Genomic DNA, 27,387 nt, shown 5'->3' on the forward strand with positions numbered 1-27,387 from the left:
TTTCTTCCGTGTCCTCTTTGCACGAGACTGACGTAGATAATACTATGAGATAAGTAGATGGGCGAAATCCACGGTTATCGTGTTCAGAAAGGATGTCTACCTTCTCTCATAGGAACATTCACTAAGTGTATATATTCACTAACTCTTCTTTGTGCTCTATATACAGGAAATATTCGTCGCGGCAGTCTTAGCATTCGTTTTACTTTCGGGCCATGAAACAAAATAGCAAAGGCGCCGCCCTAGTTTGGCATCGAGTAAAATCGTCGGTAAAAAGAACCACATTTTTTTCCCATTTTTGTCGGATGGTCACTTTTGAAACGAAATGCATACGCAGAGTGTCCCACGTAACTGTCTTACTGATTGAAATCATTCCAAGCATCGCTCGAGAGGGATTGATTGTATTTTTTTATTGATCGTAGAAAATACAGTTACATAGAATCCCCTGCGTATGCTTTTTAATATCTGTTTTATAGAACACATACAGAAGCTCTCGTTCCTAGATCTCTCTTCCCCCCCCCCCCCCCTTTTTTTTTTTTTCANCATCATCAGTCATTCGCGCTTTTAGATCAAGAATGGAAGAGGGGATCAAGTCGGGAATAGGACAAACAAGTGAGGGGAAAATATTTAGCTGAAACGAACAGAGGACTCGTAATTTCTCTCGTCGCTCTTCTCACTCGACTCGTTCGTTTCACTCGATCGCTCACTCGCGCGCAAATCGGTTCTCTCCAGTGAACTCCGTCCCGATAAATATTATCGAGCTTAAGGCGAGCCTCGTCGTCAGCCGTCATAATAAAATAATCTTTCGTATAAAATGTAAGAAAGCCTGTGTAGGAAAGAGAGAAGAAAGTTTACACGCGTGTCACAGGTGGAAATTGGTCGGAAAACGCGAGACAGAGTTCACTGGCGCCGTTTGTTTTCCGTTGCTTGATCGCCTTCACCGGTTCTGCGACGCCACCGCGGCGACGAGTGCCGCACCACGGCCGCTGCCGTCCTCCGAGAGCATCAGGTCGAACTGTCGAACGAAAAGAAGAAGCGTAAGAGCGAAAGTCGCGTTGTTATTCCCACACTGCCCGTTCTCACCTTGTACTTTTGGAGCTCGCCGATCTTGGCCATCATGAGATCGTGAAAATGCGGGTGGTAGCGATAGACCGAGCCGTCGATGCCCACCGTAACGTCATTCTCGGCCATCTTATTGAGGAGCGCCGCGATTCCCGCGCTGACCAAGTGCGCCGCCCGTCTCGACACCACCGAGCACACGTACCTCACGTTCTCGCAGTCTCGGTCACTCACGTTCCGCAGTCCCAATTCGGCCAGGACATCGCGGCAATTCGTATACTTGCCCTTGGGATCACTGAAATTCGCGACCCACACATTTCTCGCCCAATGAGTCTCGCTCGTCGATACTCACTTCTCGATTTCGGAGACGTATTTCGTGAAGAACTTGCCACGTTTTCTGAGGTCACTGGGACATTTGCCGCCGAAGAGGAGACCGGCGTTGACCAGCTTCTCGAGGACCAGTCTCGTCAGTTCACCCATGTACATGCCCGAAATCATCTTCTCAAACAGCTGCTTCGTGGGATTGATGGAGTTTTCGTCGATGGCACGGTCAAACTCGGTCGTCACGAAATCCAGCGCACCGCCCTCGCCGAAAGCACCCCATTCCGTGTTGATCAGCATGTCCGGCTTGTGCGCGGCGTAATTGCCCGGGATCGCGCATTCCACGTTCTTCGTTTTCTCGACGTAGCAGGCGTTACTCCCGGTACCTACGATCAGGCCGATCCGACAGTTTCGATTCTTCCAGGCACACGACATCAGAGTGCCGGTGGTGTCATTCAGGATCGCGCACACGTCGATCTTGACGTCCTGGGCGGGCATAATACAGTTACGGCCGGATCAGAGAAAGTACGGCTTGGCTTTACTCACGTTTCTTCGGTCGATCGCTTCTTCGAGAAGCGCGACCACGTTCTCGCCGATCACGCCGCTGCAGTTGAAGCCCTTGGTCCACCTCACCAGATTGCCTCTCGTCAGCCCGTGCTGGGCGAGGGGAAAGCTGAAAGTGAAGCCCAGCGGCAACACCTCGTTCTGCAGATTCAGATCATTCACGAACAACGCTAGGCACTGGGCGATGTGATCGAACAGCTGAATCCCCGTGCCCAGCATCAGGCTCTGAGGTATCGCGTAAATCTTGCTCTTCATGTCAAAGTTCTGACCGTCCAACGTGATCAACAGCACCCGGAAATTCGTGCCACCGAGGTCCAGTGCCAAGAAGTTGCCCTTCTCTACATCGGTGTGTACATACGTGTTTACATACATGGCGTTAAAGTGGCGTTCATTTCTTTCGCTTACCGGTGCCGTCCGGCAGATCCTGCACGTACGTGGTGAAACACTTGACGATCGCATCTGAGTGAGTCTCTCTGGACAGGCCTCGGTTGATCTCGTCGGTGAACTTTTGCATCACCAATTCGAGTTGCTCGTCGGACAGCACGAGGTCCTTGCAGGCATCTCGTATCTGCGTGTACAAATGTTTCGACGTTAATAACTTTCGATCGGGCGGAATCATTCGTGTTTCACAGTTTCTAGTTTTCAACGAGTTCAAAAGCGCAACAAAGTAATCCAATGATTTCGTCGCAACGGTTGTGTCTGAATAAAAATTATATCCCCCCAAAATCAATTCAATATATATTTCTTTCACATTGTACGACATTTCTCACAGCGATCACATTTTCAGTAATATTTTGCGGACAGAATATTTTAAATACTATTTGTTGAATTGACTAAATGTTCTCGACCGAACAGCATGTGCGAGTAAACTTTATCTATCTTTTGATTATGACATTACTTCTAAATTCTAATTTTTCAGAATAATCGTGTGTATTCTTATCGTACTTCATTCGTTCAAAATTATATTTCTGTTTTAAATAGCGCGACATAGTCGGAATATTCTTCTTAGTTATTTCTTTTCAAATTTAATTCCGCAAATGAACCCGCCGCGATGATTCGCTGCTATGATCTGTTTCGTCGAAATAATAATTAGAAATGCGCACAAATCAGTAGAACGATAGATCAATATTTCTATCTAATCGAATACTCACCCACAAATTTCATTCAAGATTTCGTCATAAATGTTTTCCCCTATCGGGGAATATATCGAAGCGTCGTGTTCTCTCGCAGTACAATAGTCCGCGATATTTTTCAAACTGGTCGGTTACGTAACGATGCAACTACTCGCGTGCAATATACGACTCTAGCGAGATCCATCGTCATATTTCTCGTCGACACACCCGGCCGAATGAATGGCAGCAGTCGGGGGGGGGGGGGGNTCAGACGGTCGCGCGAAGAGAAATTATTTTCGCGAACAAATTATCTCACGTTGAGCCGCACACACCCTTACTTATTCAATGTTTATAACATTTAATTATATCGCCGTTCGAATGGTATACACATCCTCAGCTTTTTATTTAAATTAAAACCACAAATATATATGTGCGGATCGCTATTAAGGTTATCACCTGTCTTGTTCTCTTATCAGCCACGCAACGGTTCTCAGTCAATACGGTCGTTTCGTTATCGCATTCCTGACGCATCGTTTAAAAAAGATTAATTCTCTTTAATATTCATCTCACTTTGTTCCTCCGACGTTTAAAAACGCTTGTCGATACTTGTTGCGAAAAGTATCTCGAGAGGGATTAATTGATATGCGAGAAGAAACACGTGGTTTCAGTGAGCAAAATCACGATGACCTTGACATCCCGTAAGAAGCGACATACGTGCGCGCGCGCACGTAACATTTTATCCTTTCGACATTTCAGAAGCAAACCCGAACAGTTGATCGCGAGTCCAACGTTTCCTAAACATTCCCTTTCTTGCTCCCAATCTTGTCTAACCTCTCGAATCCACCAGATCGGCTGTAAATTTTTGAAACAATTGTAAAAATACGTTCCTCCGATTGCATGTCCGGCGACCTAACCTCATCCAAATGAAATATACATCGCGTCGCGACACATTCGGCAGGAATACACGTTCTCTTCCGCTCACCTCCTGTTTGATCAAGTCACTAGACGACAGTGTGGATGTTTTCATGGCCCACCCCTCGTCGTAACCGGAACCCTCGAGTAGCTTCGTGATTGCCGTTTGGAGCGACCGGTGGATAAATAGCGGATCGATGGCGCGCGACTTTGTCGGGAGGAAAAAAAACGTTACACACGTTCGTCGACAACTACGCGAGCTTCGTATCGCGACTGGCTGGACACGTCGGCGCCGACGTTCCCCGGCGGTTCTGCTGGAAGGAACGAGTGGGGCGAAAGGAGGCCATGGAGGAGGCAATCAGTGATGGACCCGTTTCTTCTCTCCCCCATTTCACACTCTTCGGGAAATCCCTCGTCTTATATTCCACGCACGTCTGTGTCAATCTTGATTCTCGACAGATTCCTTTGCATTTACAACCTTCGTTGGCAAGTGAATGCTGTTAGATAATTTTGTTTCCTCTTTTCCCGAGAATTCATCAGTTTCCCAGAAAGCGTTCCGTCCCTTTGATCGATACTTGCTAGTCGTGACGTCATCGGCGCGGAGAGGATCGACCGGGCGAGCCCTCGGACTCGCGACCAATCGCGGCCCGACTTTCGCTCTCTCATTCAACCCGTCGGTATGTTGCGTCACGCTTTAAAAGTCCCGTACTTTGCCACTATTTGATTGCGATGACGAACCGAGCGATCCAAAAAAAAAACGCATCGAGAGGATAATCTTCTTCCCCGTTGCATACGGTCGAGTTTTTCAGCACCTTCCCCCCGCGTGCAACACCGTCGTTCATCATTCTTCGGAGTATGTGTTACTACAACCGGATAAATGCGCGGAAACGAAATTGCATCAATTGAACGGACTTTCGCTATCTTATCGATCGCGGCTTCATTCAGAGACAGCTCATCGAGTGCAAAGTCCAAGTCACTCGGCGGTGTTAAGAGTACTTTTTCCCTCCTGTAATGCAAAGTTCGCGTCACAGATTCTCAGAGAGATTTGGCGGATCGTCAATGAGAGACAATTGTATTCGACGAGTGGAACTTGAATCTGGAAAAATTTCCGCGCAAATAATAAAAAGCCGAACGTTGCGCAATCGTGTGAGGTAAACGTAGGATTCAGCGGACGGACATTATGCAACACCCGGACGATGTAAAAAGAAGAAACGCGCGCATAGCAATATAACGCTGCCAATGAGGTTACGGCGCGGCTAATGGCCAAGGTCAAACCTGTCTTCGTTTCAGCTACGCGAATAATTGATATTAAAATAATCGATAAGGAATCGACCATTTTACTTTTCTCCGATAAACATTCTATCGTTCTAATCTAATCTAACTTGAAACGCAGTGAAAAGGGTTGCCTGTTCAGAGACTTTCGGAGTGCACATCTCCGCTTCGTTGCAGCAAGGTCTGCGAACGAGCACCGTGACCGGCTGAAACGGAACATTAGTCACGATCGGTCGTTTTCTTTCTTTCATATATAATTTTCTCAGCGCGACAGATGGATGATTGTGTGAAAGTTACCAGATTTGCCCCGGGAACGTACTCCATGCTACTCGCGAGAAGTAAATATTCTCTTTGACAAATTTCTCATCGCGTTGCGCAATGCGGGGGGACAGCAATGCGTCTGAGTTAACCCCGTGTCAGATTAATTCGTTTGCGAAATAATCTCGAGTCATAAAAGACATCTCTCGGTCGATCGTCGATCTCGAGCGATTCGATCGATCGTTGCCAACACGCATCGATACTTCTCTCCATCGGAATTAATAACTTTGGACTGAAGACCTCGTAAAGATCCGAGCAAGTGAGAAACTACTCTGTTCGAAAAGATATTGGTCTGAAACTCTCTACAGATCTCTCGCAGTCAATAATAACACCCCTTTCTCGATACACCCCTTGCGCAAAAGTCTTACCTCGGCTGTCGAACGAGTATCTTCGTGCTTCCGCGCTTTTTCCTTGCTGCAGCATATCTTGTTAAACCACGAGACTAAACAACAACTATTCTTCGTTTTCATCCCGTCGCGACCTTGGCCCTCGCTCACTACTATTCAGGCGGTGTGTATTCTCTATTCTTTGCCTTTCTCTCTTCGCGAAACTGATATTGGATCCTCGGCCGTCCTCGCCCGAGTAAACTGTCCGATATTATGGCGCATCGAAATTCTTGCGGAATAATTTTCACCGACATATAGGTCGGAGCGCCACCTGAGAAATCGCTCCCGAAAAGTGTCGATATGGGGCAAAGTCTCCGTATTTACACTTTTCAACGATTTCAAATCGTTATTGGAAACGCGCTGAATTTGTCAAAGAATCGAGGAGAGATTGCGACCCGATGATTCGGCACAGTGTTTCAAGAAATTGACCAATCGAATGTGAGAAAAAATAATCGACTGTGATTGGTGAATTTCGTAAGATTTCAAATCCTTTTCTTGCAGATCGGGACTAAGGGGAATATCCAAATTCTAAATCTTGCCTCGAAATTCTCTGATGTTTTTAAATTGAGATACAACGATACTTCCGAAAAAAGCGAAGCGTATTAATTTCATACCCGTTCTTTAAACTCGTATTAATGAAACTAAAGCCCACTTGTTTCCCTGCTGGATTGTTAGAAATACCATGTGATCTGATCCATTTTCGAAGACGCACCAATCAGAACGCAGCAATCGGTCCAGCACAAAAACAAGCGGTTTAACTGCGTGGGCACTAATAAAATGGTTTGTTTGTTCTAACCTGTCGTTATCTTTATAGTTGCTGTTGATAAGGCGCTTTAGAAACGAGAGGAAAGGAGACGATTGATCTTGGAACGATTAAAATAATCTCGACATTGATGATTCAGCTGCGCTGAAAGTACTTGAAAATTTATACATGCGCGACGATAATTACATTATTTATATTCACTTCAAAATAGTCATTTACAATTTGTTTCAGTGTAAAAGTACCATACGCGGTGGAAGAATAATCTCGCTGGTAGGTTGAAATTGATCAAAGATTGAGTACTAAATAAATATCTCCCGATTATAAACGGTAATTTTTCTTCTCAGAGATTAGATAATACGACCGCCCTCGAGAGCCGATCTCCTTTCCGGAAATCGTGTTTGCGGTTATCGCTGTCTTAGAGGCAAACAGATAGGATCCTGTCGGAATTGAACCGCGTGTATTATTTCGTCACGCGAATGACGTAAGGAGCGAATTACACAGTTTTCTTCTACAATATACTCGGTAATTCCGATGAATCATTCGGTTATTGCCGAGACATCCAACCAGATTTCTAATTCGGCCGAAATATATCAGAACGTGTGTACAGAAATCGCTCCCGATCGGTCGAATGCGTGTAGTCGCATACATGTGATTACTTACATATATTCAACCAAACAGATATTCCCCACATAATTCTTGAGATCTATTTTTACGCACAGAAATAAAGGAGTCTGGTTGTTGTTTAGGTTAATGTGAATAAACAATTCTCTAGCATGTTTCAAAGAACCAAGCAAAATTTCGAGGACTCATTCTCTGAACTCAAAAAAGTCCATTTTGCAAATAACACGCAAATTTTTATCAATTCAGGAATCCACTACATATGTATTTTCACGAAATTTTGCGTGGTTGTTTGCAGAATGTAGTAAAAGGACCTTTTCGCATTGACTTTAATTGCCTGCGTCACCCTCATAGATGTATGCTTTAAATATTTTAATAGCCTAAGAAAAGTGAGATTCGATTCAATCTCTCTATTATGTGCGATCTCATATTTTCGCGTGCACAACGATCTATTTACGATAGTTTGCCTCGTTGCTTTCCTATATAGTAATACATGTAAATAAGAAGGCAAATGCATTTTTGCAACGATGTTGCCGTCCGTGTTAACAACAAGAGCGGCCTCGATCTTCCTCATATACTGTTTTATAGTAAAACTGAGAAACTTTCTCAAACGGCCTCAACGGCTCGCAAAATTTCGTCGCAGAGGGAGGGGCGAAAAATCGACTCACCGAGCGGTCAATGTGCTCCCACTTTTCGTCGACGTAGGCCACCTCGATCATGGTCCACAGGAAAGAAAATAACGAGCGAGAGAGATCGATCGGGTGTCTTTCAGCGACGGGCAAGTTCACGACTCTCTCGAAATCACGAGCTTACATCACTCGTGCGCCGACACAAATACAACTGAGTTTGAATGTATACACACGTCTCTTTCGTTACAGTAGGTGCACGGCGCGTGGAGTATTTTAGGCGAACAGAAGAGGTCGTTTGCGCGCGCATTTCATTTCCTTTGACAATTACTTTGCTTTACTACTTGTCGTCGCGCACATTCTCTATTTTTATCGTGTCATTCATAAATTTCCAAACTCAAGAGAGTAGACAAGAACGAAGGTTTAAGAACGATTCAAGGACCAACCGAAAATTTCGCAACAGTTTCGCAGCCAGAGGCAAACGTGGCAGTACATAGTCACGATAGATGAGGTAACTAGCTTCAAAAGTGTGTGCAATCGTGTATATAGAGGCAAGTTCTTGAGAGTCAACAAGCAGATGGCAACACATCGTCAGGATGGCCGAGCGGTCTAAGGCGCTGCGTTCAGGTCGCAGTCCACTTCTGTGGGCGTGGGTTCGAATCCCACTTCTGACAACGTTTTCTTTTCTTCATAAATTCGACAGAAAACGGACAATTTCGAGTTTTTGTGTGATGAGAAAAAATTATATTTATCGTGTAAAAGAAATGCTCGCGCGAGGATTAGTTGAGAGAGAAACATTAATTTTTTTTACACCTGCTTTTCAATACGGTCTTTTCGTCCTTTTCTCGATTGACATGCGTCGCGTAAAACTTGTTTTCGAAAACAAGTTCTCCCGCAAACGTCCATCGGTAACCACACATAGAAGAGAAAAAATAGCTCGTTTATTCGTCAAGAATTCAAGGCTGGATAAATGCGATAATTTTGAACAACTCTGCAGTATGCATAGAGATATAAGAATAGAGGGAACAAGGGATATATGCTACCTGTAAGTGGAAGTGATAGAGGCAAAGAGAGAGATGGATGCCGAGTGTCCTATCTGTCTCTTTCTAGTCACGCGCTGGGATTGGCTGCCGCGCCAACGACGATATAGCTATATATTTTTCTCCATCCAATTCAAAGAAACTGTCATTGCTAAAATGATCACTGCAAATATATGCTGTTTTCACTTCAAAATACAAAGTTAGTTGAAGTATATTCAACCATTTACGCCTTATATTTACATCCTTCGGTAGCCTACAACATTTACATATTTTTTTAAATGTAGGAAAAAATAACATATAATTATTTGAGATTACGTATTTGTACTTTCTTACGAGTGAAAACTGCGGTTACATCCAGGATAAAACTCCGCCTTGCATTTCAAACAATGCCTCATTTTTAATCAAATCGCGTCCAATTATTATTTTGTTAACGTTCGAATATTTAACGAATTTTAATTCTACACACATGTGCACGTATATTTACAAAACGAAATTTTAGTCTGCTTTCTCCCCTCCTGACGTCGCGTGGTCGTCTTGGCGGCTCATTGTAACAACCAATCACAGCGCTCAACTAGAAAGAGGCAGATAGGACACTCGGCATCCATCTCTCTCTTTGCCTCTATCACTTCCCCTTACAGGCTTGTTCCCTCTGTTCTTATATCTCTATGGCAGTATGTTCACATACAGGGTGAATAAGTGTTTTACCATGCGATATTAATAATTATCGACGGCAATTGTAAGAATGTGGCATATCATCACGTGATGTATTGAATTTATTATTTATCAGAGAGTTTTTAGAATAACGTTTCCGCGGTAAAATGCGGTATTCACTTGAAATCTATAGGTACAAACTGGTATACTGACAGTGAATAAGCAATTCGCCGTATCTGAAAAAACGTTATTCTTCAAAATCTCCCCATTATTATTCACTATTATTATAATGGCTTTCATCCTGTAGTATATAGTTGGGTGAGATTATACAAATTTCATACAGAGATATGAAATTGTGGTTTTACCGACAATGATCGGATGGTACAAACTGCTGGTAATACAGTTTAAGGTGATTATTAGTTATCCAGCGACACTAGTAGCGCCGCAGACTTGGCTGTTCTCGAGTATAAACAATCAATAGGAGTAGAGTCTAACGATCCGATGAGTGTGGTTATGTCGTGAGAACGCGGTGGAATCGAGCGATTTGGATCGAGATGAGAGGCGTGCTGATATTTAACCAGCTCAATGACGTGTTGTTTACAAAATGCGACAAAGAGTTCGCGGACCACATCCGGAAATTGGCGGAGATGCAAGGGCTTCTCGAGAATGAGGTTTGATAGCAAGCGAATCAGCGCTGAAATAGCGCCGCAGCTAAATCAGCTTTCGTTCGAACGCAAAATTTCGCGCAATCGTATTAATTCTGTCAAATATTTAAGATCGTTTTGATGATAGTCAGGTAATCGTACACTCCCATCTGCCAGGATACAAAAGATTCAACGCCCAGTCCCAATGTGATGATGCAACTGTTCTCACCTATCGTTACCTCTCAACGTGTAATGACCTCGCAATTTGGTAATTCCTATACCTCTATGAAGTGTCAGGATGGCACCAATATGGTGTTCGACGAGTACATCGGTTATACCTTTGTGTACATTGCGACGGAGGAGATAGAGCTGATGAGGCGTACAGCGGGAGTATGCGTGTCCATTGTGAGACACGTCTGTGGTCCGGATATTATGGTGTTAGTATTTACCGAATAAATGCAAGATAAATGCTATACACTCGCATTCTTTTACAGATTGAGGACCAACCGGCAGAAGGCCTGTCTGGTATCCTCGCTGCTGGATGCTTGGTGTCATTTGAGAGACAACGAACAGAGTGTATTGACGGAGGCAGTGGAGCAGCTGTCCGTTAATTCGGAAGTCGCTTCCTCGATTCTCAAAGTTCTGCACGATGCCTGCGACAAGCTGAGAACACAGTTCGCCAACCTGCATATGTTGATTCTCGTAGGCGCCAAGTTCTTGTCGCTGTACTCTAGCAAACATGCTCACGATCTATGCGCCTCGGATATCTTGTTGATCATTTTGCTGTGCTGGGTGGTGAATAACAAGCGAAACGATCGATCGGAGGAGCAGCCCCATTGCAGAAACGAAAAGACCAAACCAACATTCGGGGCCAAGTTAGCCAATCCCACTTCGGAGGATATTACGGATCTTTTCGGTAGGTTCGTTTCTCACAAAACTTGGCGGGTTTCACAGTCGTTTCGTTATAGGAGGCTCCCGAGAATCTTCCATTATCGAGGGTTTGTCATCCTTGTCCGACGACGGTCTCTATAGCCAGTCGTTGTTGCTCGGCGGTCAGCACGATCACACGGCCAACGCGGTTCACGTGTTTGAGTTATCAGACTCTGTTCATCTGATAACGATTGTCGAGTCGACAAACGTAGCCACTTCGTCCGGATTGTGCGACAGTTTCCGCTATTTAAATCTTGCGAGTAGCCTACAGCTGCAGCGGGACTTGGACGAGCTTAAATCAGCTGTCGACAATTTGGATACAGCGATTAAGAAGCTGTTGGAGGGAATTAGGAAGAATCGTTCTAATATCGGCAACGACGTGGACATGTGTCAGAAACGATTGCAGACCAAGTGGGATTTCTTAAGACGGAAATACGGCGATCTGCTGCGCACCCGTGATCCCGAAGCGGTCTTGCAAATTGAAGCCAACACTTCCGGTCTCGCGGAGACACTGAGGGAATTATTGCGATTAACTTGCTTTGACAGGAACTTCTTGAAACATGGTTTAGACGTTCTCACGACAGTCGGGAGGCTCGTCCGGCAGAAACTCAACGATTTTAACGATTTCTTGAAGGTTAAGGCGTTGAAAAATTTCACGTTGGGATCATATCCTTTTGCGACTAAAGTTAAAAATATGCTAGTCGGTAATTTTTTTCCTAACAGGAATGCCGTGCCGATCTTTATTTAATTTACGAATGTGTAACTTAATATGCCTCCTTAATGTGCTTTGTTTTACGACAACTTCCCTAACTATCAACAAGTATCTCGAGGAGTTCCCTGGTCTGGTGCATTTCATTTACATCGACAGGACGACTCACAGGCTTGTAGCGCCCACATTGGACTTTACCAGTCCGGAAACTCTCGCCCTCACGACGAAAAAGGTGAGAATAAATTCCCAATAAAAACAACGAAAATTGCTCAAGGAGTTACTAAGGATATTCAAGATATATCTTAATGGTGAAAGAGAGAGAGAGAGAAAGAGACATTAAAGTGCCGTTGTATCTTCTAAAATATACCAAAGAAATTGAAGAATGTGTGTGATTCTACGATTCTTGCAAGGTTTTCTTACTTTTCAGATTTGGGACATGGTCGAGCAAAGCAGAATACATTTGCAAGAGGGCCATCTGTCAGTTATGTGGAAGGATACCATTTTCAATTATTCTTACTTCTTGTGGTTTGAGGACAGTTCGGTATGTTTTACTTGGAGACGTTTCTACTGTACCGGCGTTTTTTAATGTCGTAATTTATCTTTTCTCGCGCAATCCTTCTTTACAACTATCGCTCTTTTTGAAATATTCGCTTCGGTTTCTTATACAGGTATTTCACGTAAATACTATGAATATACAACGTGTATGCAGGTGAGTTTCTTTTTATAGGGATGGTCACCACCAAAGTGTAAAGTTTACCTCAACCATGTAATGAAGAATTTCCCGGTGCCCGGTATATTATGCGGAGATTATTACAGGTATTGTATTATAAGCAGCAATTTATACAAGTGTTGTATGTTAGTGGAACAAGAGTAATTTAGAGTTAAGTTACAAGTGTCACACGCACACATATATGTATGAGCGCGAGCGTGGCATAAAAGACAGTGCTATTATGTCAGAGCGGTATTCCATCCCGGTAGAAGCCAAAATATTTACGCTCGTATCTCCGCTCGGAAAGGAACTTTCGGCAACTTACCGAAAGTATGTTTGTTATGAACGCCTCTCTAAAAAATTTGCTGTTCGGAACTGGTGGCTGTAAATCCTATATACTTGTGTGTATAATCAGTGTGCGCATCACAGTACGCATATGGAAGAAGTCACCACCCTTCTGCAAAATAGGCCTGAAGTGATGTATATGTGTGTGTGTACGTCAAAAAATATTCATGTTACACACACACACACACACTAATGAAAAATATAAAGGAAAAAATATGTCTCAATGTGAGAAATTAATATGGAACGACAAACCAAGTAAATACATATATGTCTTTCCTTGTTTTTCTTTGCACAGGAAATTAACCGAGACTTGCTTCCCCAAAGTCTCGCCTAGTAAAGTTCGTATCCACGAGCTGTATTGCGTGCACTTGGGCTTGGCAACGTCAACCTGCGTTCTGGAACACTCGCGGCGATTAGCGGCCACTATCTGGGAAGTCATCGGGGTGCCGAGCAACCTTGCCGACATATTCTAAAATCGATCTTTCTCCTTGAAAACGAGATGACAAGAATATTTCTCATATCATTTAAACCTCGTCATATCCAGGACTGTACTATTGTCGGAAAGTTTAGACAAGCGACAGCCAAACGAGAGGTTTTCTATAATTTATTAGTATTAAAAACTGACATTTTCAATTATGCATGTACATATTATGTATACAGATATATATATATATATATATATTTGTTCTATTTATTTATCAATGTAACATTATTTAATGTGTATTATATAATTTATTTACCTGTGGATGTACGTTTAAAGCTTCTTCAGAAATTCGTTCCTCTTGCATCTTTCTAAATTTTCCGGCAATAATGTCCTGAAAACAAATTTTTTTCGAGAGAACACTCCGGAAAAAGAACCGAGAAACTGGTAGCTGTGTTCAACCGACGTTCTCGTACTTTGCGTCGCAATTTCTTCTACTTCACATAATCGTCGCACTACTTTTATATGCTATTCAATATACAAATATTTAATTAGATGGTCAGACAGCTGTCAAAATGTACAAAATAATATCCACAGTTATTTAGCCTGCGACTCTCTCTTATTCCAATATTTATCGTACGTTAGAAAGAATACTTTTAAGTTTTCTGCATGCAAGTACCATCTTTGCAGAGGTTTCTTTTTACATCACTGTTCTGTCTTTACAAATGAATGAAAAAAAAAAAAAAAACGCGCTTACGCATAAACACACGCGTTAACATTTTGAGAAGAGAAACATCACTCTATGATGTTCGAGGATGATGAATATTATTTATTTTCTTGTGATTTCTTTCTCTTAGAAGTTTCTCAAGGGGGCACGAAGAATCAATAGTTAAATGAGTTTTATTATTGTGCAGCAGTAAGTCAATATTGGTTAATTAAATTCTCATTCAAGAGTATAAGGTGTCAATCATTTTTATTTATACAACACACGGGACAAAGTAACAATGACGAAATCGCTCTTTATTTACAAAGTATCTCCCATTGCTGTATATTAACTAAAAATTTACACACACGTCATGTTGTAAAAAAAAAAAAAAGAAAAAGATGTCTGTATCACAGAAACTCAGTAGCACGGAAAATGGGCAAAAATTAAGCGATGAGGTAAAATAAGAAACAAAACGCAATCTTTTTGAAAAATTGTTTTTCTTGAATCCTTAGTCGCGAAACCTGTCGGATCTCTTCGCGAAATTGATAAGGCACCTATAAATAGAATAATGGATACAAAAATCGTTTCTAACGTACACTCTGAATAGACGCGTTGCGATCTCTCAATTCGGTCGAGTTTTCCTCGATACGAAAGCACCCTTTGCACTTTCCGCAATTCTTCCTTCTTTTCGGGTTCCTTCTCGCAGGTTTCCTTCTCTCGATTCCCTTCACGGAATTCTCTTACAGACATTTCTTCAGATATCTCTCTATTTCACACTCTCGGATGATTTTCCTCTTTCGAACTGCTTCTATCCGATAACACATTCTTTCCGAATCCGACATTTGTAACGCTCAATGTTCAAGAGAATGATTTAACAGCGCGATTTCTTTGGTGTTTAGTTGCTCCATTCCATATTTGACGAGCCCGTCACGTTGCGGGCGTCGTTCATACTCTTCTTCGTCGACTGGCTGTCGACTGGCTGTCTGAAGAAAGATGGAATAAATCCTTTGTTCACTTAAACAAAGTTTTACTTGTAAACACACGAGCGAGAAAGTAAAAATATTACACGCCTCTAACATGTGGACGAATCTTATTGAAACAAGTTCCCAGCTAAAACATGTGTTTATATCTTGCTCTATAGAAAACCATCGTGTCTAAGAGAAAAATGAAAAAGCAAAGCCAACTCGAATCTTTTCTCTCACAAGAACATTATCCTTCGCAAGCCCTTCGATTCTTCCAACCCTCACCTAGAGACGGTAGGGCTCTGGAGGCTTCCGGGCGCATCGTTAAAATCCTGCTTAGGACTGGTACTGCGTTCGCGATGACGGTAAGGGGTCTTCCGCATAACCCGTGCGGCCTCTGCTGACCGGCCGCCTCTGCCCCTACCTCTGCCGATTCCCACACACGATGCCTCGCTGCCCTCGGGACAAATGGGCTCGGCGGCGATCTCGGAGATGCTGTCAGGATGTCGATTCGCATTTGGCAAATCCGCGGGAAAGGGCTCCTGCGCGTTTATCAGGTAGCCGTCCGCGGCGAGTCGCCGTGACTTGTCTTGATTTAAACTCTTGGCGATGCACGCCGCGGTATTGCGATGGTATGCGCGTTGGGTGGAGGATGGCTGTTGAATCTGCGTATTTACACATTGCGAGCATTAGGTTTCTACTGTATTTTAATACGCCGCTTATAAATTGTTGCGCACAGCCGGCACACGGTTGATTGTTGTCTTTGCGAAACACTAACCGGCAGCAAGATTTGGCGAGCAATAAAAGAGCGAAAGGCTTACGTAGGACGTCGAGTTGTGCAGATGCGGCGCGTCGAACTTGTTCGCTTCGGTCGTCGAGCTTTCCCTGGTACCTTTGGCGCACTTTTCGCCATTAATCGTCGATCTTTTCGCTTGCCGCTGTGCCGTCACTTTCGCTCGCAGTTCGCGCACCTCCTGCTCCAACATAGCCACCTCCAAGTCCGACTCGCATACTTTCGGAATCAGCGAGACCAAGTGACGCTCGGCTTCTCGCTGAATTGCCATGGCAGAGTCCAACCCTCCGGTCCTCGTTAGATCCAGACTGGAGAAGAAAGCGAGAATTTTTTAATTCTTTTTAATCTCGGACAGAACTTGGAAAAATGTCACGGAGGAGGAATTCTCGGATTTGACCATCCACCGGTCAATCAGATTTTGTGCACTCTTGAAATCATAACGCCGGGCAAAATATATATATCGAACTTCGTGCGATGAATAGATATGATTGAGAGAAACTAGTGGTTCCCTTGTAATCGTACAACAGGTGTATACTCACTTCAGCGATTCTATCAATTTGATGAAACCATCTGGTGTGCGTGCCGATTTCCTAGCAGGTGTTGGCTTGTAGTCCGAACCATCGTGTCTGGATGCATCGTCTCCAAGGTTATTTATTCTCAGGGATATTGGTTCGAATATCCTAGAATATAATTATTCATTTATAATATACCCGATCGACGAATTGAATATATATATGATTTTTGTCGAGAGAAAACTCCAATTCTATCGAAAAGATTGCAACAGAATGCCTACCCTCGCTTGCGTCTGAGGAATACGTGTCGGAACTTGTGTGTTCCCTGCCTGTCAGAGGTGCAGGTGTTGAGGAGACAGGTGAGGAAGAACTCCTCCTTGCAACTGTTCTCGTCCGAAAAATGCGAGGCAAATTGCTTATGCAGCAATTTGTCCTTGAGACTGGGCACTAGATCGCTAGAGCTCCGGCGAAAGCGAAACCAACCAATCACGTGTTTGCTCTTATCGCTCACAAAATCCTTCAGACGTTCCTTGTTAATGCGCCCGGTGGAATTATGCAGGATGTCGAGCAGAGGACACGTTACAATAGTTTCTACATCTAAACAAGTGGATACACATGAGATTAAAAACAAAGCTTTTCTGAGACAGGTTTTTTGTTTTTGACGGGGATGCAACGGGTACAATGATTTTTCCGATGAGATTTTTCTGTGCTCACCTTGTGTATAAAAACATCGAAGAAGATAAGGTACAAAGGGAGGGAGTTGAGGCGAGCGATGGTACGTTGTTTACACGTGTAATAGATCGCCCGAGGTATCGAAAGAGATAAACTTACTGATATGCAGCTTGATGGTCTCCACTTGATTATCAGAGTCGGTATAGCTCCTGATAACGAATTCGAGCGCCTCGCCGAGAAGAAAGCCCATCTGTGAAATTCCGTTGGCTCGCGGTTAACGTGTAGAGATTAGGTTAGGCACGTAGACAAGAGTAAATTTCTCGCGTTGAAATTACCGACGGAGATGTCAGATAAGAATTTTTATCCAAGAAACGAAGCGCAATCATTTTCATACCTGATCACTGACACTGCGCACATTCTCGAAAAATAGCAGTGATAGCGCTGCGCCCGAAATCGTGACGAGCAAGTCGTCGTCCGCCATGTTGACAACGTTCATACACTTTGCGAGGAAGGCACGGAGATTCACCATATACTACATTAGGTTAGGTTGCTGGATCATTTCGATAAACTCGCCGAGAAAGCGAGATAGAAATTACGATTAGGTTGCGTCCAACAGAGAAAGCAGCTTTAAAACTGTTGTAAAATTCGTGAATCTGATTGGTGTATGCTCTTGATTGACTTTAGAGCATACACCAATCAGATTTACAAATTTTACACAGCTGCAAAATTGCTTTCTTTGCTGAACGTAGTTTTAAATTAGTCACTTTGAACGTTATGCGCCGGTACGAGTGATTCAAAAGGTCACGTTTAAATAATAAGATTAACTGAATTGATATTATGAAAAAAATGTATAAATAAAACTTCAACATGTGCCGGCGAAAAAGAAGTAACTTAAATTATATTTCCTCTATTTCCAGGTAATTTCTCCGTAACATTTATTATTAAAAGTGATTACAATATAACAATACTGTTGATAATGCTTATTTTCATTATTTATTTCATTATTTTCGTGTGAAACATAAATATATATATAAAATTATATAAAGTAATAAAAATTGGAAAATTAAAAAAGAAAAGTTTCAAGTTTTATGTTTTGCATAAAAAAAATCAATACTATTGGCGATGAGATAAAAAAATTCAATTGTTTATTGCGAGCGATCGTACACTCATTGGCTATGTTCAGAAGTCCTACATGGCAGGTAGAGTAGCATTTAATTGACCAATCAAGATGGAAGGATTTCTTCATCATGATTGGTTAATAAACTCACGCCACTTTATCCGTCGTATAGGATTCCTAAATTTATCCATTATTTGTCAGTAAATTTTCCTGAGAGAAGTTATTTTTCGAATGTTAGTTCCCCTCATCGGCTATTCTACCCTCAGTGTGTATTTCCGAACGCAGCACAAGAAAACAAGCATCGCGTGTGACGCAGACTTTTAAGTCTTGTTATTTTCGAATAGATGCTTCTATTGCATAACTTATTAATGGAGTGTTATTTTTGCGAGAGCTTGACGAACATAGAAACGTAAGGGGAAACAAAATGTGGCTATTTCAAATTTAGCAGAGACAAATATTACGTTGGCGTTACGACGGCTGTCTCCGCTAGAGGCGTTCGTTTCGTCGCTAACAGGTTTTCTCTCTCTGGTAGTTGCTCTCTGACAGTATATACCATCTTTCTCATTGGTGATCATATTACATACACTTGCATGCATTCGTGAAATTTTACCCGCGTTGACCCGCGTGTAGGCCACGGTAGCCCGCCGGTTTCTCACTGTTTCTGCGCATGCAGTGACCGACGGTTAAGTTCCCTCCAATTTCTTTTCACTGCTTCTCGAGGATCGGAGATATTGTTATCGCCACTCTGGGAGAAACAACGAAATCATCGTCCTGAAACTCGAGTTCGAGGTAGGAAACGAACGAGCAAATATTGGTGTTTGCTCGAAGCATTCACCAAAAACATTTCAAGCCGTGATACGAAATACTGTCTTTTTAATAGATTCCCGACGAATGAAATTCAGAGGAGACAGATCATAATTCGAATGATTCATTATCTAGATTTGTATATTTTTTATTGTCGTATCAGTTCTTGTGCGTCGTGCTAGCTGTAGTCGCGACGTGTAGTTCATATCGGCTCGTTAAAAAGAAAAAAAAAGAGAATATTCTTTTTAGCTCAATTGGCTGCACACTTGTTCGTGAAATTTACATATACATTAAAGCGTATGTATTGTGTAATTCTCATGCTTCAGTGCGTGTAAATTTCTTGGTCCTGCCAGTTTAACTGAAAAGAACAGATCGATCGTAAATAGTTGCTCATTAGTGACTCGATATTTTTTTTTTTACATTAATTTTCATCCAAACATATTTACTCTTGACTCTTGCAATAAAATATGTTCCAAAATGTTGTGTGATTTAAGAAACGCCTTGTTTTCCACATTTGTATGTAGCGATCCGGGATCTCGAGACTTTGTAAAACAATGCAAGCTGGGAGAAATTTAATTTTACCAACGATACATAAGGACACGTTACACAATCATAATTTTTTTTCATAGTTAGTATCAAAAGTCCTGAGAGGCCCTCACTTGTTTTTTCAAATGGACATTTTCTGCATATTCTTTATTGTGTTCTTATATAAATACATAAATCTCAATGTAACAGATAACAAAATTCGTGTAAAAAATATGGCAATCATAATTGCTTAGTTGGAAAACTGCACACCTGTCTTACTATTAATGGGAACTCTCCTCTTAAATGTATCAGATAACACGACAATCCTTTAAATCTGGCAATTTCTCAAATCTTAATGGACGAAATACAGCTGGACATCTGATGTTGTATGTATTTCTCGTTATTTTGTGCAATTGTTATGCAATATGAGTCTCAGCATACATAAACTTCACCGTTTAAAAAAATTTACATCGTGCAAGATCGAAACACGACATAGATAATACCTTGTGAAATAAAGGGAAATTTTAGGAAAATCTGAAGTGTCTAAACAACGGTTTATAGCGTTGTCCGCGATTATTATATTATCAAATATGATAAGATTCTTCCAAGAATTCTGCTAGTGGTTTTTAGAGTCCTTCTCAATAATTTCATCATTTTTCTGAATCTAAAACGTCTACCTGAAATTAGTTTATGGTCGTTTAAGATTTTTTTCTCTATAGCATTGGTTTTTAAAGAGTTACTTTATCGCAGTCCCTAAAAGCTCATCGCATTTACTAAACAGGACATGAAAATTCTTCTCAACAACTGCGAATCGAACACCTAGGGAGTTTTTAAATAACATTTGCCGTAATATTGTGAGTAATTGTTACTGTAAAAGATATTGACGCTCAGATGCTCCGCTCTGCCGATTGACGCGTTTATCTATGCTTTGCAAATATGCATATCGTTCTAGTAAGACGCTTCATATATATTAGAGAGAAAGAGAGATGTATACATATATATATATATATATATACATACATATATATATATATATATATAATAGAAATAAAACTCTAGGTCGGAATAACGTTGCAATACTTATTTTCGTTGATTCTGTGTGACTCTTGGAAGCATCGTTCCTCTATTATATGGACCAGCTTATTCGTGGTCTGTTGAAACATGATGCGTTCGAAAGTGGTCGTGTGTAGCGACACAAATCGACGAGATGCATTCAAGTGCAAATTTCAGTTCCAGTTTTGAGGCGTAAAACGCGTATGTCCCTCTGAGAAGCGTCTTAGCTAAATATCTTGGAAGCCATCTATCGCACCGAGCCAATAATCATCCGCAATGTATTTCTGAAATAATATTCACACTAACCGTAAGGTTCGCGCGCAAAAGCAAGGGAGTTTATGCTGTAAAACGATATTCTATCGCGATGTTGCAACACGTTTCTTTTTCCAAAATATATCGCTTACTTAATTATTGACTCATCCACCGCTATCGTGCGAGACGAAATAATACAAAGTGAAGACTCGTCGCCTTCGAGACGGTCGTATCTGGACGCATCTTCTTCGGGAAGTGTCCCGGCCTGCGATTCTCCCTACTCCTCGGAAGACTTTGAGGGCTCCCAGCATTTAATCATACAAAATATCCCGACTTCCACTTCCTCAGGAGGGGCCATACGTGTGACAAGTATCTAAAAGTCCGAAATTTGTGATTGTTAATTCGGCAAAGCCATTAACATCCCGAAGAATATCACCGGGGGGTTTTTTTTTTTTTTAATATCGACGTATAATAAAGAGATGTGTCTGTACGAATCTCGAAATTGTTAGCTGGTGATTTTATCGATCGACGCAGTTTCACAAACCTAGCGATGACAGAGAATGTTTAAATAGATAGAAAAATCGAATGATCGGAGTGATACCTAAGAGAGTCGCAGCACCGGAACACACAAACCTCGTCCTTCGTGAATCTTCCCCTTCTATTCCAGAAACGACTTTAGACCTCGAAGGCATCCCACTGCTACGCGATCATGGCGGAGATCGGGCTGAAACGCATAATTTTGCTCAGGAGGATCCAAGCGACCGATGCGAGAGCGCATAGTGTCACTCCGCCCCATCCCAGGTCCATGCTCCACGCTGTGGTAAAGCGTCTGGCTTTGAGGACGCTGCGATGAACGGGCATACCGATCACACCGTCCTCTGGCCCGTTCACCGCTCTGATGCCACCCCGATGATCCTGAGCCCTCTTGAAATGTATGATGGTTAACGTGAACAGTGCGAATGTCGCTGGAACGAAACACTTTTTCAGTAAAAGAGAGGGAGGACATAACAATGGACGAGCAATGAGACTTTACCTGCGAGAAGATACATCACTCCTGTTACGAGCACAGCTGATATCTGATGCATGCATAATCCCAAAAATCCTATAAGGGCGGCGCAACCCAATATGATTAGGCACACCAAGGAGCACGATATACTCAGATTCTGCATTCCTGAAATGGAACGTAACAAGGATGTAAGCTTAAAGAGAGAGAGAGAGAGAGAGAGAGAGAAAAAAGAAGGGGACGTATACGCGCATTATACAGCGAGTGAGAAACGCTTTGCTAACGTAGATTGTTTTCAAATCGCTCTTTGGAGGAGCATCGATCGGAAGAGAAATCCGTTTTCAAAGAAAGAGAAACAAAGTCGACACTCACGATTTTGCCAAGCTGCACGTATCTCCTCGTGCGTCTCGTCCGGCGTCAAGTAATTGATGCATCTCTCTTGCGGGAAACCCACCTGACTTAGCAGTTGTATCTCTTCCTCTAGAAGAATGAAGTGCGACGTTTTTCTTCAACCCCATGATTGATTTGTTGCTCAATTGCGCATGATATTATCACAAAGGGAATCGATATTTAGTTCGACGGATAATTTTAACCGATATTTATCCGATCGATTAAAGTTTGTCGATAAATTCTATAAGAAGTCTAGAGGAGGATTCGATCAGCTTTGATAGCTTCAGAGGAAAAGAAGCGTGTCATAATTTAAGACCGAACAAAAGGAAGAGATTATATCTGAAACACCGTCAAAGGAATAATTTTACTGTAGCCCTATCTTGAAGAATATTTGAAAAGTTCAAGCAGTGCTTGCTCCGCCAGCGCATTATACTATTCGTTTGTATATTCGCGCTAATGATCCGCAGTAAACAGAGATAATTACCGGCTCACGCTTTATAACGTCGAATACCATCCTGTGCGCAATTACCCACCGTCCGTTGCGTGACTATATTTTAAGCGCTACCTTGACTCTGACCAGATATATCGAACGGACGGAACATCCGCACGGTCGCGTGATTTCGGCTCTTTCCGGGAATTCGGGCAACGCGATAACTTTTCTGTTTCTCTCTCACACGAATGTCTCGCATCGTTACGTAATGCTGTAATGGTGGTAAGAATCAATCTCCGAGAGATCGTATTCCAATTGATTGACTCGTCGACATGGCATTTCCATACTAATGGAAAAAATTGTTGAGAAGATCGAACGATCTCTCGAATTATTTTGCTACAGAAGCAACGACAACATTCGTTCGAAAAATAATAAGTCGCTCGGACAAAAAAGGATCTTGGCGCGGATGAGTGCTCGCTTAACGTCTAACGTTACATCGCGGCGAAAAGCATCTGTACCTGATAGAGAAACACACATAATCCAGATTCCGCCGTGCATAGGTACTAAGAAGCTCTTGGCGACGCGGTGAGCTCGATAATTAACAGAAGACTCCAGCATGGCCACCTGGCCATCCAAGTACCACGCGAGGCTGACATTTGCGTGAATAAGATCTTTCTTGTCCCAGCCGATTTCCTCCCAATAGTCGGACATTATCGCACCGCACAGCAGCCCCGTCGCTAAAGGGGAAGAGGATACGATTGAAGGGAGAACACATTCTCTCGGATCGCCACTCAGTATTGTAGAGAATGGCAGAAATGTTGATAATGTTACTTCATCGTCGATTTTACGCCTGTGAATAATCGCGCGAAGATCATTCGTTTTTACAGGCGTCTCCCTTTGATCGATATGTTGCGTAACATTTTATTTACAAAATAGAATCGAGCAAGGAATGCGTTTTTCTCGGTACGAAATCGTTACCTGCGAAGGTCAGCGCGAGCGTGGCGAAGAGGAAGACGAGTCGCGGACCTGGACCGCGAGGCACGCGGGTCGGCTCCATTCGTTGTCCAGCGCTCACGGCGCAGCGACGTCCTCCTCGCCGGCCGCCTACCAACCAATTTGTCCTCGCGACGCGGACGCCCTCTTCGTCCCTTTTCGGCGAGAATCGACCGACGCTGAGGTAACCATTCGCGCCACCCTCCAATCGACCGCTACAATAACACAGTATATACCTCGATGTAAAGAAGGACCCTATTTACGATGAAGTTGTGCAGTGTTAGATCTGTGTTTCTTTCGTCGCCCGACCCTCTACGTTGGGATTAAAATGTGTCGTCGAGCTGATCTCACGACAAATCTTTATATCCGACTATTGAATCACATTCCCAGTTTGCTATGGGATGCAGACTTGGGAAAAACTTGATTTGGAAAAAACACAAATCGTGAGCTCGCTCCGCCGAGTATTTGTGCCATCCTAATATTTCCCGTACGATTCTCGGTGAGTTTACGGATTCGGTGTTAATTCTTCCCGAGCGAAAATACTTAGGGATGCCGCAAGCGGGCCTATAATAAGCCTCACCTTAATTAGACAAAAGGAATGGGTAGTAGAAATCTGATCGGCAGGATCCTTTTCCTTTTTTATCAGATGGCTGACGTGTCCGAGGATGTGCTGATCAAGGACGCTGCTACAGCGATCTCTCAGGGTAAACGTCATCTCCTGGTGCGCGACTATAACCTGGCAGTGGTCGTGTTGGCGCAGGCTTGCGAGCTTCTTGTTCGGGAGCACGGTGAAACAGGCGACGAAATGGGCGAACTCTATCTGCTTTATGGACGTGCTCTTCTCGGTTTGGCTCGCGAGGAGGCAGGAGTACTGGGGGGCGGTGTACCCGGATCCGAAGAGGCTAGCCAAGATGAGGAAGTTCAAGAGGAGGAAGAGGAGGAGGAAGATGAGGAGACTGGAACCGAGGACAACAGTCCATCCGCACTGGACGACAAGGAGGATGATAAAAAGCAGCTCAACGGCAAGGAGGAGCAGTCCGGTAAAACAGACGACTGTCAAATTAAGGAACGGAATAACAAGCAGAAGGAGGAGGAGACCCCCGGTTGCAGCCGAGATTTAGATGGCGCGAACAAGACGGAGAGCGTCGAGAAGGACAACGACGAGGACGATGTGAACAATCTACAGGTATTATTATCTATGTTTTACGGATTATTAATTTTTTACACATCGGTGCGTACAACTCTGATGAATAGATCGCCTGGGAGGTACTGGAATTGGCGAAGCTGGTGCTGTTGAAGCGTGGCTCGTCGGGCTGGAAATATCTGGCTGAGGCTTACCGCCTCTTGGGCGAGGTAGCCATGGAGGGAGGCAATCACGAGACCGCGTTGATCGATCTGCAGGGTTGCCTGGACCTGCTGCAAAAGATCACGCCGCCCGACCATCGCGCGATCGCCGAGATTCACTATCAGCTCGGGCTCGCGCACGCGATGGCCAACGATTTCGACGCTAGCATCGAACAGTTCAAGCAAGCGTCGGCCTTGCTGGAAACACGAATTGTACATCTTCAGAGTATGCAGGACGACCCACCTCCCGAGTCTTGCAACGATCCTTTCTACACCGTTCAGGGCGAGATCAAAGAGCTGAAGGATCTCCTGCCCGAGATTCAGGATAAGATTGCCGATATCAAGGATCTCAAAAAAGAGGCTGGTGTCATCAAGGAGATCAAGGAGGACGCGTTGAACGATGTCGCGGAATCGAGCGACGCCGCTGGAAACGGCGCTACTACGTTTAAACCGGCCAGTGATATCTCGCATCTGGTGAGGAAGAAACGCAAAGCGGAGGATGAGGCGGATTCCGCCGCTGTTGTTTGTAAGAAGCCGACGACGCAGCGTGAGGACGCGTGAAAGGCGCGAGTGTGCGATTTTACGATCAGAACGCTCAGAACTTTTAAAAGACTCGAGAATATTGATATTTTTCGCGAATGTAACGTAGAAAAACCGTATTCGTTAATGTGCGTGGAGAAACGGTGTTTCTCAAAAAAGAGCGGACGGTGTTCCCGAGATATCAAGTTGATCAAAAAGTAGTCTCGTCCTTTCTTGCTTTTGTCCTGTTCCTTCTTTTTCATTACTATGTAAAAAAAAAAGAAAAAAAAACAAAAAAGAATAAACTTTTCGATCAACTTGATACTACGGATGGCGTATAATTGCCGGAATGTCAGGAGTTGATGTAGAAAGGTCTATCGTTTATGTACCTTGAAATCTCTCTCTTCTCTATCGTAAATTAAACATTGCTTTGCGACGTCTGTTGTATTCGCGTGTACGAACATTGAAAGTGTCGTCAATTTTGTCACTGGTGTTAGAAGAGTATGTCACTGTGATGGAGCACGATAAAAAGCGACCGTTTTTTGGCCAATGGATTACATTCCCGATGCAGACAACTGTTAAAATGCGAGAAGTTCATGCATATCTCAGATCATTAAAAAGAAAAGAAAAAAATCAAGTGTTAAGTTGGAAGTCTTTTCGTTTTCAAATCATCCGTGTATCAGTGTGTCCCAGATTGAATAAAATCGTTTTGACTTAATTGACTTGATGGTTTGCGTTCCGGCGAGAGGATAAACTACAAGTATACATACATCATGTTAAGTGTGATATTTCCTTAAGCACGAGAGACGTTTCACTTTGACAGTTCTTGCTTTCGTTTTATCGTGAAGGTACGTCCTCTTTCAAACGCACTTTCTCACTATCTTTCGAATTGTCCTTTTCAGATCAATTTTCGTGAAACCACGGATAAGTAAAAAAATTCATGTTATCGAATGTGAGTTCCGTCGTGGAACCAATGCGGACAGCTCGAAATGACGTGTTTGGCGAGGATGGTGAACGCGCATGGTACGTCGGTGGTTTGAAATGTTCCGTTTCGGTGATTCAAATCTGAAAAATCAGCTATGCGGGGGCGACCAAGGTGGATGAGTGGAAAGCTATAGTGGATACATCTCAAATTATGCGTGAATTAGCAGCAACGTTTGCTATTCCAACGAACCCATTTCTCGAACAAATCGTAAAGAAACTGGATTCCGCATGGCTTAAACGGGCGACAGAAATGAAATCGTCTCTTTCTTTGCTGTTACGGCATAAAGGCGAATCATTTCTACGTCATATCGTTACGTGTGATGACAAATGGATTCTTTCCAACAGTCGCGAGCGTTCGGCACAATGATTCGATAAAGATGAAATACAGTCAGCAACCGAATGTTCACAAAAAAAAACAAAAAAAAATAGTTTGGTAATGTGACGCTGATATTATATTCACTACAACTTTATGAAACCTGGTCAATAGGATTACAGCGGAGGCAACCAATTGGACGAAACGATGAGGGAACTTGCGATTAAGAAGCAGCCGAGATTGGTCAATAGAGACAATCCTCTTGCGAGAGGACCCTCGACCGCAAACAACGCTGCTGAAAGTACAGGAGCTCTGGAAGCTCTCCGCCACTCATCGGATCAACCGCTTTTTCCAGGCATTGGACCACTTCCTGCGGGGGAAAATATTCATTTCTCAACAAGCTGTGGAAAACGCCTTTCGCGATTTCATTACCATTCGCTTTCCAGGCTTCTTTGCTGCCGGCATAAACAAGCTACCTACCGTTAAAATGGCAAAGCTATGTCGACAGTTTAGACGCATACTTTGATTAATTGTACTGCTTCTTGTTTGAGATACTTAAATCAGATATTTCATATTTAATGATTTAATAAAGCTTCTGAGCGGTCGTTGCACTGGAGT

The 27,387-nt window shown here is 43.1% G+C and overlaps 5 protein-coding genes and 1 non-coding gene across 13 annotated transcripts; 3 read left to right on the forward strand and 3 right to left on the reverse strand.

The window, feature by feature from the left end:
- Positions 1–104: 104 nt before the first annotated feature.
- Positions 105–8,379, reverse strand: LOC106750645 (hexokinase type 2). Of its 3 annotated transcripts, none has more exons than XM_014631131.1 (6): positions 7,991–8,379; positions 2,347–2,509; positions 1,924–2,279; positions 1,409–1,863; positions 1,081–1,351; positions 105–1,012 (listed from the first exon to the last, which is right to left on the reverse strand). In XM_014631131.1, the coding sequence occupies exons 1-6, from the start codon at positions 8,039–8,041 to the stop codon at positions 935–937; spliced, it is 1,374 nt and encodes a 457-aa protein (XP_014486617.1). In that variant the 5' UTR covers positions 8,042–8,379; the 3' UTR covers positions 105–934. The 3 variants fall into 3 exon arrangements, with proteins under 3 accessions (XP_014486617.1, XP_014486619.1, XP_014486620.1); XM_014631133.1 differs by lacking the exon at positions 7,991–8,379 and adding an exon at positions 4,036–4,252 and having other exon boundaries at positions 921–1,012; XM_014631134.1 differs by lacking the exon at positions 7,991–8,379 and adding an exon at positions 3,093–3,997 and having other exon boundaries at positions 921–1,012.
- Positions 8,380–8,538: 159 nt separating this feature from the next.
- On the forward strand, positions 8,539–8,622 carry Trnal-cag. The gene has a single exon. It is a non-coding gene; the product is annotated as a tRNA-Leu (tRNA).
- A 1,571-nt stretch (positions 8,623–10,193) lies between these two features.
- On the forward strand, positions 10,194–14,494 carry LOC106750646 (Hermansky-Pudlak syndrome 1 protein homolog). 2 transcript variants are annotated; one of them, XM_014631135.1, is made up of 8 exons: positions 10,194–10,310; positions 10,461–10,720; positions 10,778–11,199; positions 11,252–11,879; positions 12,010–12,154; positions 12,350–12,463; positions 12,650–12,738; positions 13,272–14,494. In XM_014631135.1, the coding sequence occupies exons 1-8, from the start codon at positions 10,194–10,196 to the stop codon at positions 13,447–13,449; spliced, it is 1,953 nt and encodes a 650-aa protein (XP_014486621.1). In that variant the 3' UTR covers positions 13,450–14,494. The 2 variants fall into 2 exon arrangements, with proteins under 2 accessions (XP_014486621.1, XP_014486622.1); XM_014631136.1 differs by having other exon boundaries at positions 12,034–12,154.
- On the reverse strand, positions 14,403–17,562 carry LOC106750647 (BRCA1-A complex subunit Abraxas-like). Of its 2 annotated transcripts, none has more exons than XM_014631138.1 (7): positions 17,437–17,562; positions 17,202–17,292; positions 16,652–16,967; positions 16,398–16,538; positions 15,887–16,166; positions 15,351–15,730; positions 14,403–15,082 (listed from the first exon to the last, which is right to left on the reverse strand). In XM_014631138.1, the coding sequence occupies exons 1-7, from the start codon at positions 17,536–17,538 to the stop codon at positions 15,049–15,051; spliced, it is 1,344 nt and encodes a 447-aa protein (XP_014486624.1). In that variant the 5' UTR covers positions 17,539–17,562; the 3' UTR covers positions 14,403–15,048. The 2 variants fall into 2 exon arrangements, with proteins under 2 accessions (XP_014486624.1, XP_014486623.1); XM_014631137.1 differs by having other exon boundaries at positions 14,403–15,086; positions 17,437–17,561.
- Positions 17,563–18,731: 1,169 nt separating this feature from the next.
- LOC106750637 (nuclear autoantigenic sperm protein) lies at positions 18,732–26,190 on the forward strand. Of its 3 annotated transcripts, none has more exons than XM_014631114.1 (3): positions 18,732–18,948; positions 24,256–24,795; positions 24,864–26,190. In XM_014631114.1, the coding sequence occupies exons 2-3, from the start codon at positions 24,256–24,258 to the stop codon at positions 25,512–25,514; spliced, it is 1,191 nt and encodes a 396-aa protein (XP_014486600.1). In that variant the 5' UTR covers positions 18,732–18,948; the 3' UTR covers positions 25,515–26,190. The 3 variants fall into 3 exon arrangements, with proteins under 3 accessions (XP_014486600.1, XP_014486602.1, XP_014486601.1); XM_014631116.1 differs by lacking the exon at positions 18,732–18,948 and adding an exon at positions 23,715–23,793; XM_014631115.1 differs by lacking the exon at positions 18,732–18,948 and adding an exon at positions 23,800–24,108.
- Positions 19,047–23,691, reverse strand: LOC106750639. Of its 2 annotated transcripts, none has more exons than XM_014631118.1 (7): positions 23,595–23,691; positions 23,135–23,353; positions 22,169–22,276; positions 21,827–21,964; positions 21,427–21,758; positions 20,946–21,166; positions 19,047–20,825 (listed from the first exon to the last, which is right to left on the reverse strand). In XM_014631118.1, exons 1-5 carry the CDS (start codon positions 23,671–23,673, stop codon positions 21,493–21,495), a joined length of 810 nt encoding a protein of 269 aa, XP_014486604.1. In that variant the 5' UTR covers positions 23,674–23,691; the 3' UTR covers positions 19,047–20,825; positions 20,946–21,166; positions 21,427–21,492. The 2 variants fall into 2 exon arrangements, with proteins under 2 accessions (XP_014486604.1, XP_014486603.1); XM_014631117.1 differs by having other exon boundaries at positions 21,395–21,758.
- Positions 26,191–27,387: the final 1,197 nt, after the last annotated feature.

This window comes from Dinoponera quadriceps, unplaced genomic scaffold (assembly GCF_001313825.1).
Source record: "Dinoponera quadriceps isolate SergipeBrazil2010 unplaced genomic scaffold, ASM131382v1 scaffold5685, whole genome shotgun sequence".
Taxonomy (NCBI): Eukaryota; Metazoa; Arthropoda; class Insecta; order Hymenoptera; family Formicidae; genus Dinoponera; species Dinoponera quadriceps.

What these genes read in the sequence shown, in the direction of transcription:
- LOC106750645 (XM_014631131.1), bottom strand. Translation starts at nt 8,041, where the DNA reads ATGATCGAGGTGGCCTACGTCGACGAAAAGTGGGAGCACATTGACCGC. An exon ending in AAGCGATCGACCGAAGAAAC is followed by an intron (nt 1,864 to 1,923) that starts GTGAGTAAAGCC and finishes ATGCCCGCCCAG; the next exon opens with GACGTCAAGATCGACGTGTG. An exon ending in GCGAGCTCCAAAAGTACAAG is followed by an intron (nt 1,013 to 1,080) that starts GTGAGAACGGGC and finishes TTCGTTCGACAG; the next exon opens with TTCGACCTGATGCTCTCGGA.
- LOC106750646 (XM_014631135.1), top strand. Translation starts at nt 10,194, where the DNA reads ATGAGAGGCGTGCTGATATTTAACCAGCTCAATGACGTGTTGTTTACA. An exon ending in AAAAATTTCACGTTGGGATC is followed by an intron (nt 11,880 to 12,009) that starts ATATCCTTTTGC and finishes GCTTTGTTTTAC; the next exon opens with GACAACTTCCCTAACTATCA. An exon ending in TGTGGTTTGAGGACAGTTCG is followed by an intron (nt 12,464 to 12,649) that starts GTATGTTTTACT and finishes TTCTTTTTATAG; the next exon opens with GGATGGTCACCACCAAAGTG.
- LOC106750637 (XM_014631114.1), top strand. Translation starts at nt 24,256, where the DNA reads ATGGCTGACGTGTCCGAGGATGTGCTGATCAAGGACGCTGCTACAGCG. An exon ending in ACGATGTGAACAATCTACAG is followed by an intron (nt 24,796 to 24,863) that starts GTATTATTATCT and finishes TCTGATGAATAG; the next exon opens with ATCGCCTGGGAGGTACTGGA.
- LOC106750639 (XM_014631118.1), bottom strand. Translation starts at nt 23,673, where the DNA reads ATGGAGCCGACCCGCGTGCCTCGCGGTCCAGGTCCGCGACTCGTCTTC. An exon ending in TATGTGTGTTTCTCTATCAG is followed by an intron (nt 22,277 to 23,134) that starts GTACAGATGCTT and finishes TCATTCTTCTAG; the next exon opens with AGGAAGAGATACAACTGCTA. An exon ending in AGTGATGTATCTTCTCGCAG is followed by an intron (nt 21,759 to 21,826) that starts GTAAAGTCTCAT and finishes GTTTCGTTCCAG; the next exon opens with CGACATTCGCACTGTTCACG.
- LOC106750647 (XM_014631137.1), bottom strand. Translation starts at nt 17,538, where the DNA reads ATGAACGTTGTCAACATGGCGGACGACGACTTGCTCGTCACGATTTCG. An exon ending in TGCGCAGTGTCAGTGATCAG is followed by an intron (nt 17,293 to 17,436) that starts GTATGAAAATGA and finishes GGAATTTCACAG; the next exon opens with ATGGGCTTTCTTCTCGGCGA. An exon ending in GACCATCAAGCTGCATATCA is followed by an intron (nt 16,968 to 17,201) that starts GTAAGTTTATCT and finishes CCACTTGTTTAG; the next exon opens with ATGTAGAAACTATTGTAACG.